The sequence below is a fragment of the Odontesthes bonariensis genome, chromosome 14 (assembly GCF_027942865.1).
Source record: "Odontesthes bonariensis isolate fOdoBon6 chromosome 14, fOdoBon6.hap1, whole genome shotgun sequence".
NCBI classification, from domain to species: Eukaryota; Metazoa; Chordata; class Actinopteri; order Atheriniformes; family Atherinopsidae; genus Odontesthes; species Odontesthes bonariensis.
Window position 1 is genome coordinate 6710460 of NC_134519.1, and position 12743 is coordinate 6723202.

Sequence of the window (12743 nt, forward strand, 5' to 3'; positions counted from 1 at the left end):
GTCCTTTTTAAACTTGACTCACGACAAAGCTCTGCCTCCCTGTTCTGGCTGCTGCAGGAGCCACTGGTGCACGGGGCCCGTCTGGACGTGTCCAGCGGAGCTACGCCTGGACTGAGAACAGCACTGTGCAGGAGAAAGGTTCTGGTGTTCCAGCAGCTGGTGGACACTGCGGGGCCGGCGCTGACGGACTCGCAGGCTGTGGGCTCTCTCCTCGGCATCAGGTCCGCCAGGGTGGCAGAGCGGGTACTGGAGCTCTGGAGGCGGAGGCTCTCTGGCAAAGAGAAAGGCCTCCTCTTGGACTACGGCAGAGGGGTGGAGCCGGACCCTGGGGACCCTTTTCCTGGGGTCCATGTGAGTCCCCAGCTTAGGGAACTCAGTGGGCCTCTACTCGGGGACCCCGGGAGCCTCGGCTTCTGTTCGGCTGGAAGGAGGACTCTCTACCACCTCTGTGTTAAAGTGCTCAACAGGAGGGGGCTCTGTGACAGAGAGCCCACTGTGTGGACCGGCAGGCTGGGAGCCGATGGAGCCGGTCCACAGTGGCGAGTTCTCTACAAGCCTCCCATTAAAAAAAACGAACTGCCAACCTCCAGTGGAGGATTTTACATGGTGCCATCGCCTCCAATGCTTTTATCTCTGTTTTAAACCCGGCTGTGTCTAACCAGTGCCCTTTCTGTCTCCTTCAGGAGACAGTTTATCACGTTTTTAGCGAGTGTCAGAGACTCACAGTGCTCTTCACTCTTTTAACTACCGTGTTTAACCTATTTAATGAGTCTTTTAGCATCACACGTTTTATCTATGGCGCAGGATATAAAAAAACAGACAAACAGAAGTTTCAGCTTTTAAATTTTATCTTGGGTGAAGCTAAGTTGGCTATTTATGTTTCCAGAAAGAACAAAGTGACGGACAAAGCGGGTCAGGAGGCGGTCTCCGTGTGGTGCTGCAACCTCAGGTGCAGACTGAGGCTGGAGTTTAGCTTTTACAAACTCACAGACGATCTCCAACGTTTTAAAAGCATCTGGTGTTTTAATGATATTCTTTGTTCCATTGATGATGATAATGAACTGCAGTTTGCATTTTTTCTTGAACACTAATTTATCCTGTTTTACAGATTGACACAGTGTGATGTATTATGTTAAAATGTGAATAAATGTTTTTGTAAAAATAAAAAAAATCTTCTTCTTCTTCTTGTTCTGCCCCTGCTTCCCCTGCTGCCCCTTTGCTGAGGGGTGAGCCTCCCGCCTCGACCAAGGTCCAGGTCCAGGCCCTGACCCAGACCCGGGTCCAGGTCCAGGCCCCCGGCGCTTCCACAGCCCCTGTCAAACCACCACCCATCCCTGCGAGTAAGAGGAAGAGGTGTCAGGTCTGTCCCTCCAAGAAGGACAGTAAAACGCACAACGTCTGCCGTGGCTGCGAGAAGTACATATGCGGAGGCTGCGCGCTCCTGTACTGCCCCACCTGTGCCAACTCCTGCTGCTCATCCTCGGAGCGTAGGTCAGTTTGACCCGGTGCGAGAGAACACCCGGGTGTATACGGAATGCGAAGGGCGACACGAGGGTTAATCTTCTAACTGCTGCCAGTCATGAAACTGTATTTATGGATAAAAATATATGAATCAAAATAAATTTTAAAACAAGAAATATAATTTATTATTATTTCTGTAGTGTTATTGTCTCCATGTACTTGGAGAGACTTGGATATAATATTAACTACACTAATACACTAATATTTGGATGACTGTGACGAGAACTGGAGCTTCAGTCACCTGCTATGTCGGGTTAATAATGTTGAATTAATGATAATATTCTTAAAGAGAGTTCATGTACGGAAAAATATGTGAAATATGTTTATATGCATCTATTAAGAGAGATTAAATGTGTGTTACACGTAGAGTTTATCAATAGTTCATATATGTGCTTTTGTTTGAGTGTGTGTCCTCAGTGAACTGTATCAGTGTCTGCAGCTGTCGGTTCAGTTTCTGTTCAGGCTGACTGAGGGAGGTTTTTGTACGACTGTTTTTCACTGTGTGAACACCTCCTGACTGTTGATTTCATGGAGACTCTGACAGTAATAAACTGCAGCATCTTCAGCCTGAACTCCACTGATGGTCAGAGTGAAGTCAGAGTTTGATCCACTGCCTGTAAAACGATCTGAAATCCCTGATTCTCTGCTGTCAGCAAAGGAAATGAGCAGTTTGGGAGTTTCTCCATCTCTCTGTTGGTACCAGGCTAAACGGTGGTAGCCTCTCCGAACATAAACATTCTGACTGGTTTTACATGTGATGGTGACGGAGCCTCCCACAGCAGAGCTCACTGCTCCAGGCTGAGTCACTGTGACCTGACCTCTGGACTCTGAGGATACAGAGACAAAAACATAAAGCAGCTTCATGCTTTTGTCGGCTTCATTTCAGAGGGACGGATGTTCATAGAGGAGAGGAGTTTGATTCTCTGGACTTTACCTGTGAAGCAGCAGCAGAGGAGAGTCCAGATGAGGACGCAGATCAAAGTCATGTTTCTGATGAGGAGGATTTCTGTGGCTTCTGGTGTCATGAAGGTCAGCTGTCAGTCATCCAGTGTTCAACTCTCAGGACTATAAACTCTGCCAGAGCACTGGAGCATGGTGCTGCTGATGCAAAGTGGCTCTCTATGGAAATGCTCTGACTGACTCCAACAGGGAGTTGTCTTATCAATCAGGATATTGATCAGAAACTTTACAGTGTTTTTCTGAATTAACATGTTTTTTTTTATTTTTATTTTTTTTATTTTATTGTCAAAATTAAACTTTTTGTCAATCCTCATAAGTTTTTATGTTTTTTTTTTTTCATTGATCAACAATTGTTAATAATCCTGCTCAATATTTCTCTGATGGACTCTACAATGGATCTGGCTGCACGGCAGAATCTTTCAGTGCTTTACCACTTTATCTGTACACATGTTGTTAAATATGTCTGTCATTTACATTCATAAATGTATTATTTTATAATGAATTTAAATATCCTGTGTATTGCTGAATGTGTAATTAAGTTTGTCTTTCTCAAACATTTAAAAAGTTCTGCAGTTTGTTTGTTTCAGAGTCAGAGAGTCGTGTCGAACAAAACGTAGAACCCAGAAATACTGCAACACTGAGAGAAGCTGAAAAGTGAAAAACACTTGGACTATAACACCATCCTTCACCCCTTCCTGTCTCCTTATCAGCATTTATCAACATGTTCAACATGAGCTTTATTGCATTTGTGACAATTTCATCTAATAAAGATATATGCATGTTTAAGTACAACATTTTGGGTTAATTAATGAGATTTGTTATCAGCGTCTCTTATTAGTTCATTCATGGGGTCATGATATCTCACCTTCTGTAAAAATGTTTCATAAGACGGCATCAAATGAGTCCATCTTTATTTTCACAAACATAAAAATACTAAATATATAAAAATCTGATGCGAGACATTTGTTGCTCTGTGTTTTCTTCAGTTCCTATTTGAGCTAAAATTCTAGAAAACAGCAAAAGTTTTGGTGAGTTTGTTTGTCTCAGAGTCAGAGAGCCGTGTCTCTGTGCAGTCAGAGGTTTTTGTACGGCGGCTCAATGAGTTTGTATCACTGTGGTGGACTTTTGGTCGAGGAACCAGACTGGAGTTTGGAAGTAAGTTTTTACTGTATTTAATATCAATGACTGTAAGTTTTAAGTGGGCTTTATTCCATTTAATGTTTGAATGAAAAATATCTTCTCGACAAAAATTGTACCGGTCATAGTTTTTATTTATCCTCATAGAGCTTGGCTTGGCTTTGCTAAAATTTGTCAACATTTCTGTGAAAGTAGAGCAAATATTTTAATATTGTGGCAAGACTGTCTCTACAATGAATAAAAACATGCATTTTGTACAAGTAGAACAACATTAAACTGAAGAGGAAATATTCTAAAATCTCTGTAATGATCATGTCATACGTTACTTTAAATCCCCTTTAAAATAAAGCATGTGTTCATTTGTTTAAGCAATATTTATGCTCCATATGTAGAATGTTTAATGTGAGTGAGATGCTTTTCTGAACTGGAACTAAAGCAAAACTTACTTTCTAAATTTGCAGACATCTGCTGTTTTAAATTTCCCGTACAGTTTTACATATTTCAGATCAAACTGTGTGATGATTCTCTCTGTGCTGATGTGCATCAGAGGTTTCTTAAAGGGAAGTGAAACAATGTGTTAGTCAGTGACTGGTGGAGCAGAACCTGACAGAAACTTCTTAAAGGAGAAAATCAGCTCTGACAGTAGAGATGTCCAAGTGTCTGCTGTTCTATGGACAAGTGTGTGGTTCCTGTTCTCTAAGCTGACTGGTGTCTCCTAGGTGATGTCCGTCCCACCCTGACAGTGCTGCCCCCCTCCATAAAGGAGCTGAAGCAGGGAAATGCCACCCTCATGTGTCTGGCCAACAAGGGCTTCCCCTCAGACTGGAGTCTGTCCTGGAAGTTGGACGGCTGCGGTAACACCTGCTGGGAGGAGAGCAGGAGTCTCGGGGTGCAGAAGGACGGCCTCTACAGCTGGAGCAGCACCCTGAGGCTTTCTGTTGACCAGTGGGACAAGATGGACTCTGTGACCTGTGAGGCCACCAAGGTCTCCCAGACTCCAGTCTCAGAGACACTGAGGACAGACCAGTGTTCCCAGTCCTGATCCCACTCACTGGGACTGGGAAAATATTTGACAGTTATTGCATTCTGTTGCTTTATGTGCATTATGTAGCTTTTCTGTTTCTTTTTCTGCTATCGGTCTCAATAAACAGTCAATTGTTCTCAAAATCAGATGTTGACTATTTTTCAAATGAACACAAACTGAATACTGAATCCCTTTTTGTCCATTTTCAGATTTGAATAGGTACATATAAAACAAAATTTCAACGGTGTTCGGGGTGAAAACACATATATTGGCATAGAGTGGGTACAAAGGGAAACTAAAATTCATTGTGCACTAACTCCAGAAGATATCTACACTTACACAAGAGTTGTGTGACATTTATATTGAAACAAACAAACAAAAAAAATCATGGATACTATAATCATAAACATCTCTCCTGTTTTTCTCTCCTCTGAAACTCAGACAAAGGTTGAGTACAGACCACCGACAGGAGAAAAACCTGAAACAGGGAACGAGAATACGGAAATAAGTCTTCAGTAAGAAGATTGAACATAGAATTTTCAGGTACGGAGGCCTAGAGTTACCACGACGGTAAAACACTCTGGCGTCGAAGTGCTGGCCGACACCTCTTCTTATCCTCCTCTGATGAGGGTAGATGATTAGCAGGTGCGAAGGAAAACACACCTGCAGAGCCTGTGGCCCAACCCTGCTCCTTGGCGCCATCTAGAGAAAAACTGAGGAACTGACGGAACTGATGCAAACAGATCCCAACAGGAAAATGAAAGAAATATTAAAATATTTCAGATCCCAAAGATTTGATTAAAAACTTGAAGAAAGTCTTCAATCCAGACTTGACATAAGTGTATATTTCTTTGAAGAAAACAGATTCTTTAAGCAAAATATCAGGCTATCATTCGATCAATCTTGAATTTAGAGATCAGTCATCACGGTATAAAGTTTGATCAGAAAACAGAGACATACAGCACTGAGAACATAAATAGACTCTAAAGGAAAAAAAGAACTGAGGTGTGACTTTTGTCAGTCACATTCTCAGTTCAAAGGGACTGTGATTTTTTATGAACCCGACCAACAGATGCTCAGAGGCTTTCCCTTCGGTCACATACACCCTCCTGCTTTCTGGTGTTTATTCCACCTATTTGCAGCCAATCATGCCATATTTTTCCCTGCCTGTTGCATGTCTCCTTGCTAATCTCATCATTATTTTCCCATGAAGCTGCTTCACAGCACCCACTAGATCAGTCAGTGGATGATGCCTGAGGCCACAGAGCTCAGATAACCTGCTCCACAAACTCCAAAGCGGAAGTTTTCGATATGTCAGCACATCATAAATTGTTGTCATGCTGCCTGCAAAACTTATCGATCACAAACCGCACATTAAATGTTCCTACACTCCAGATGTGTGCGCAGATTCATTGGACTGCTATGTGCATGGACGTGCACGTTTTTGTCATTTGAATTTCAAAGTTTTTACAAGTCGTGGTGTTTGTGTGCAAGAGATTTTATCAAGTAAAGCTGTGATGATTCCTGAAGTGATGCTGAGGCCCAGGAGCTTAGATTTCTTACTCTGGAAACTTCAAACAGAAATTGGACGTGTTGGCAGAGCCAGAAAACATGGAAGTCAAGTCAGCAACAATGCATTCAGTTAATGTTTGTGAGTAAAAATGAGGCCTTTCAAAGCTTTTGTGAAGCTTCCAATTTGATTCAAAGAGAAATGGAAGAAACAAGACTTAGTAGGATAGTAATGAACTTTTCATATTATGGCATTTGAATTGCATATACGATGTATATAATTGTATGTCGTGAGCATATATAGTTATACATTCACTAGTAGTGTATATGATTTATTTATCATGAAGTATACTTATATCATTTCAATATTTATAAGAACACTCCAAGAAATCTTCTTCACATAAATCTTTAATATCTAAAATTCCTTATATTATTCAAGGATGTACAGATTTCTGGGAGAACTCATCTTTTACTAAGAGGACTTCTGATCTGTTTCTTCAAACTGATTAAAACTGGAGAAAATTATAGTTAATAGTGGCACTCCAGCCTGAAAGTTCTTCTTGATGCACACATTATTTCATCTTAGAAATCAAAGGATATGAGGCTGCATTGGAGAAAGTCATATAGAAAAAGCTTGATAAGATTTATTGTGATTCTATGTGTGTGTCCTCAGTGAACTGTATCAGTCTCTGCAGCTGTCGGTTCAGTTTCTGTTCAGGCTGACTGAGGGAGGTTTTTGTACGACTGTTTTTCACTGTGTGAACACATACTGACTGTTGATTTCATGGAGACTCTGACAGTAATAAACTGCAGCATCTTCAGCCTGAACTCCACTGATGGTCAGAGTGAAGTCAGAGTTTGATCCACTGCCTGTAAAACGATCTGAAATCCCTGATTCTCTGCTGTCAGCAAAGGAAATGAGCAGTTTGGGAGTTTCTCCATCTCTCTGTTGGTACCAGGCTAAACGGTGGTAGCCTCTCCGAACATAAACATTCTGACTGGTTTTACATGTGATGGTGACGGAGCCTCCCACAGCAGAGCTCACTGCTCCAGGCTGAGTCACTGTGACCTGACCTCTGGACTCTGAGGATACAGAGACAAAAACATAAAGCAGCTTCATGCTTTTGTCGGCTTCATTTCAGAGGGACGGATGTTCATAGAGGAGAGGAGTTTGATTCTCTGGACTTTACCTGTGAAGCAGCAGCAGAGGAGAGTCCAGATGAGGACGCAGATCAAAGTCATGTTTCTGATGAGGAGGATTTCTGTGGCTTCTGGTGTCATGAAGGTCAGCTGTCAGTCATCCAGTGTTCAACTCTCAGGACTATAAACTCTGCCAGAGCACTGGAGCATGGTGCTGCTGATGCAAAGTGGCTCTCTATGGAAATGCTCTGACTGACTCCAACAGGGAGTTGTCTCATCAATCAGGATATTGATCAGAAACTTTATAGTGTTTTTCTGAATTAATATGGTTTTTTTTTAAATTTTGTTTAAAATTTTATTGTCAAAATTAAACTTTTTGTCAATGCTCATAACTTTTTATGTTTTTTTTTTTTGATTGATCAACAATTGTTAATAATCCTGCTCAATATTTCTCTGATGGACTCTACAATGGATCTGGCTGCACGGCAGAATCTTTCAGTGCTTTACCACTTTATCTGTACACATGTTGTTAAATATGTCTGTCATTTACATTCATAAATGTATTATTTTATAATGAATTTAAATATATGTATTATTTTATAATGAATTTAAATATCCTGTTTATTGCTGAATGTGTAATTAAGTTTGTATTTCTCAAACATTTAAAAAGTTCTGCAGTTTGTTTGTTTCAGAGTCAGAGAGTCGTGTCGAACAAAACAAAGAACCCAGAAATACTGCAACACTGAGAGAAGCTGAAAAGTGAAAAACACTTGGACTATAACACCATCCTTCACCCCTTCCTGTCTCCTTATCAGCATTTATCAACATGTTCAACATGAGCTTTATTGCATTTGTGACAATTTCATCTAATAAAGATATATGCATGTTTATGTACAACATTTTGGGTTAATTAATGAGATTTGTTATCAGCGTCTCTTATTAGTTCATTCATGGGGTCATGATATCTCACCTTCTGTAAAAATGTTTCATAAGACGGCATCAAATGAGTCCATCTTTATTTTCACAAACGTAAAAATACTAAATATATAAAAATCTGATGTGAGACATTTGTTGCTCTGTGTTTTCTTCAGTTCCTATTTGAGCTAAAATTCTAGAAAACAGCAAAAGTTTTGGTGAGTTTGTTTGTCTCAGAGTCAGAGAGCCGTGTCTCTGTGCAGTCAGAGGTTTTTGTACGGCGGCTCAATGAGTTTGTATCACTGTGGTACACGTTCGGTGGAGGAACCAGACTGACAGTTAACTGTAAGTACATTTTACTCTTCTAATAACCTGAAATTTATAGCTCCTTCTTTATTTTTCATTTCATAACCAGAAAACTGTTCATTTATGAAAAATATATGAATAAATGTAGTTTATATGATTGCAGTAATTGTTGATGAGTGAGTGAGACGATATATTCGGACACACTCAAAAGTCTTCTCTCTGTTACTCAGGAAATTTTAAGCTTCTGAAAACTGGTGACGACTGAAAATAATTCTTACATGTTACATGAACAATAATTCGTAAACAAAGTTAACAAGTTGAAGGTTATTCTCAAACGCTTTAGTTTTTCTCTCCACACTTAATATCTATGTGAATGAACATTTCACAGGGACTAATTCTGTGTCATTGATAACAATTTAGACAAAATTCGGAGCCATGCTGATCTGGGCTGCACTTTTATCTAACAGCATATAAACATTTCAGCAGGAGAAAAGTGATGCATTACTGTATGAGGGGTATTGATTAATGGAATTTCTCTACAAAGGTTGTTTTATGATGCAAAATAACAGAAAATACTATGAGAGAAATGACTGTAAAGGAGGAAAATACTGTTTTTCCACGTAATTTTGCAGTCGCTAAAGTCAGAAGCAGGAGAGGGTAGAAATGATAGATTTATATAAACGTGTCGAAATGATTTGTGAAATGAATGAAAAACTTGTTTTTGATGTAAACAGGTGATACATGACATGAAGGCTGACGATCTGGTTTGAAAATTGCATTCATGATTTTAGATTGTACCACACTGACTGAAATAAAACTGAAAACATCTGAGGAGCAAAAAGCCTTAAACCTTTTTACATTTAGTACTGAAACCTGTCTGTTGCTGTGGCTCAGCAGTGAAGCCTGTCTGTTGCCGTAGTTACCGAGCTCAGAGAAGGAAGTGGGATATTAAAAAGCTGCTGCCTCTCAACATGTATCCTCTCTTTCTCCAGTGGGTCAGGTCCCTCCCACCCTGACAGTGTTGCCCCCCTCCACTGAAGAGCTGCAGCAGGGGAAGGCCACACTTGTATGTCTGGCCAACAAGGGCTTCCCCTCAGACTGGAGTCTGTCCTGGAAGGTGGACGGCAGCAGCAGCAGCAGCCTGGAGGAGAGCAGGAGCCCCGGGCTGCTGCAGAAGGACGGCCTCTACAGCTGGAGCAGCACCCTGAGGCTCCCTGCAGACCAGTGGGAGAAGGTGGGCTCTGTGACCTGTGAGGCCAAACAGGGCTCCCAGACTCCAGTCTTACAGACACTGAGGAGAGACCAGTGTTCCCAGTCCTGATCCCACTCACTGGGACTCAGATATTGAAGTTACTGTTTTTGCTTTCAGTCTTTACTTTTCAACACGGTCTCTGTCTCTTTTCAACAGTAACCATTTCATGTCTTCTTCATCTTTTAATACTTTAATTGTTCTCATTGATTTTTATAACTGAGATTTCCCTGATTAAATAAAAAGCCTTTTCATCAAAACAAATGTTTTCGTTTGTGTTTTAATGAAAGAAACAATGACCCCACCAGTTCCATAAAATCCACAGACATACCTAATAAAATATATTTATTATTTTAGATTAAAAAATAGTTGAACAACGTGAGAAAGGAATTATGAGCTCATGTCATACAGTGTTTGTTTTAATAGAACAACCCAGAATGGTCATTTAAATTCAGCCATGATAGAAATGACTTAATCTAATGTTCCAACTTTTTGTGACTTTGTAACTCGATGAAAACCTTGTAGTTATCAAGCTGATTGTTCTGCTGAAGAATTTCAATCAAAACATCTTAAATATGATGAAAGAATTATGTCAGTAGGAGAAACATTTGTGCTGAAATGTGTAGATAAAAATCCACACACTGTAGTAACTGTGAGTAAAGCTAAAATGCCTCACAGAAACATGCTACTGTAGGATCCTGAACAGTACATTCTGATTGGTTTACAACATCAGAGTATAATCATCATCAGTGATCTCTATATAAAGGCTGATTCATGTCTTTAGTGTAAACACTCTCACAGAAACATCTAATGTGTTCTTAAACTCTTCCACAGTCCTGGAACAATGTTCTTCACACTCATTTAAGAATCTGTTGGTCGGCTGTTCCCTGATGTGATGATGATCTAATCTCCAGGTCATAAGGGACAAACGGATTTAACTACAGAGGAAGATTACATGAGAATAAAACAATTACAGCATTTCTTCTGCTCGTGTCTCAATGTGACCTTTAAACTGCATCAATAGATATTTGTAAGCAGCCACAATAAAGACTGTAGTGAGCTGATCTGACAACATTCCCTCTGGAAATGCTCTGACTGACTCCAACAGGCAGAATTTATACAAGTATTTACCCCAAACTTCTTCATACTCAGTTTAATGTGCTGGAAATGTTTGAGGAAGAACTCCTTTAGATTTTTAGTTTTCTTTCAGTCTGAAACTGTCGTAGATTTCATGGAAATTTAATGAAGAAAAACCAAAAATAAGAAAAAAGATATGTTGTTTAGAACTATTTTCATGTTTGGTATCAACTCATGAATTTAACACTTCTTTTTTTGATTTTATTTTAAATCCACAGAGCGGATTTGGGGTCAAAGGTTGTGCTAGTTGTATTTTATTTAACTGCCACACAATAGCTCCTCTTTGCTTTTTTAGACGGAAAAAAATTATGTTAATAGATTTTGATAAGATGTGATGGATAACAGAACCTTCAGAAACTTAATTACATTTAAGCTATGTGTGTGTCTTCAGAGAAATATAAAGATAGTTAAACTAATGGATGGTGCAAAGTGTGACGGTTAAAATAATATTTAAAATGTTCCATGAAATGTGTGTCCTCAGTGAACTGTATCAGTGTCTGCAGCTGTCGGTTCAGTTTCTGTTCAGGCTGACTGAGGGAGGTTTTTGTACGACTGTTTTTCACTGTGTGAACACAGCCTGACTGTTGATTTCATGGAGACTCTGACAGTAATAAACTGCAGCATCTTCAGCCTGAACTCCACTGATGGTCAGAGTGAAGTCAGAGTTTGATCCATTGCCTGTAAAACGATCTGAAATCCCTGATTCTCTGTAGCTAGCAAAGTAAATGAGCAGTTTGGGAGTTTCTCCATCTCTCTGTTGGTACCAGGCTAAACGGTGGTAGCCACTCCAAACATGAACATCCTGACTGGTTTTACATGTGATGGTGGCGGAGCCTCCCACAGCAGAGCTCACTGCTCCAGGCTGAGTCACTGTGACCTGACCTCTGGACTCTGAGGATACAGAGACAAAAACATAAAGCAGCTTCATGCTTTTGTCGGCTTCATTTCAGAGGGACGGATGTTCATAGAGGAGAGGAGTTTGATTCTCTGGACTTTACCTGTGAAGCAGCAGCAGAGGAGAGTCCAGATGAGGACGCAGATCAAAGTCATGTTTCTGATGAGGAGGATTTCTGTGGCTTCTGGTGTCATGAAGGTCAGCTGTCAGTCATCCAGTGTTCAACTCTCAGGACTATAAACTCTGCCAGAGCACTGGAGCATGGTGCTGCTGATGCAAAGTGGCTCTCTATGGAAATGCTCTGACTGACTCCAACAGGGAGTTGGAACTCTGATGATGCTGTTTATCAATAGATAAACACACTTGTTTATAAGTGGAAGTTTATATTGCAGTTTTGGAGAAACAAATAGTTCATCATCAAGATGAATGAAATGATATCAGCAGGACAATGCAAGACCTCGTTCACAGTGACTTACACAGTTTGTGTTTAACTGGCCTGCCTGCAGTCCAGATCTGACTCCTGTCGAAATGATCTGGCTCATGAAAGAGAGAATCAGACAACAGCAAACTGTTGGGCAGTTAAAATCTCGTGTTCAGGATTAATTAACAGAAATATAACACAATGGTAAAAAAGTTTCACATCATAAAAATGTCATAAAAAGACAACCATAAGAACTGAATGTTTCTGAAGAATCAAGAATATAGTAGATAAACATTTGTTGGACCATGTATGACAGTAACATGTGATGCAAAATGGAAGAACATGATGAATTTTAAGTCAGAAAGTGATGCAACTTTTTAATTTTCTAGCCTTGGTTGAGAAACAGCTACTTCTTGCTCTGTGGAACAATTACTCAATCTGCAGTGAGTTCTCCTAAATTTTTTTTTTGTTCCACCTTATTTGAAAATTCTCCTTCACAATTACTTCATCATTTTATAAGAGAGTGGAT

General features: G+C 40.2%; 2 gene segments (V, D, J or C); both read left to right on the forward strand.

The window, feature by feature from the left end:
• Positions 1-2873: 2873 nt before the first annotated feature.
• On the forward strand, positions 2874-4660 carry LOC142398863 (immunoglobulin kappa constant-like). The segment is given in 3 exon segments: positions 2874-2903; positions 3555-3636; positions 4338-4660. Coding segments are annotated over 3 exon segments (435 nt in total).
• Positions 4661-7759: 3099 nt separating this feature from the next.
• Positions 7760-9857, forward strand: LOC142398864 (Ig kappa-b4 chain C region-like). The segment is given in 3 exon segments: positions 7760-7789; positions 8407-8551; positions 9505-9857. Coding segments are annotated over 3 exon segments (504 nt in total).
• Positions 9858-12743: the final 2886 nt, after the last annotated feature.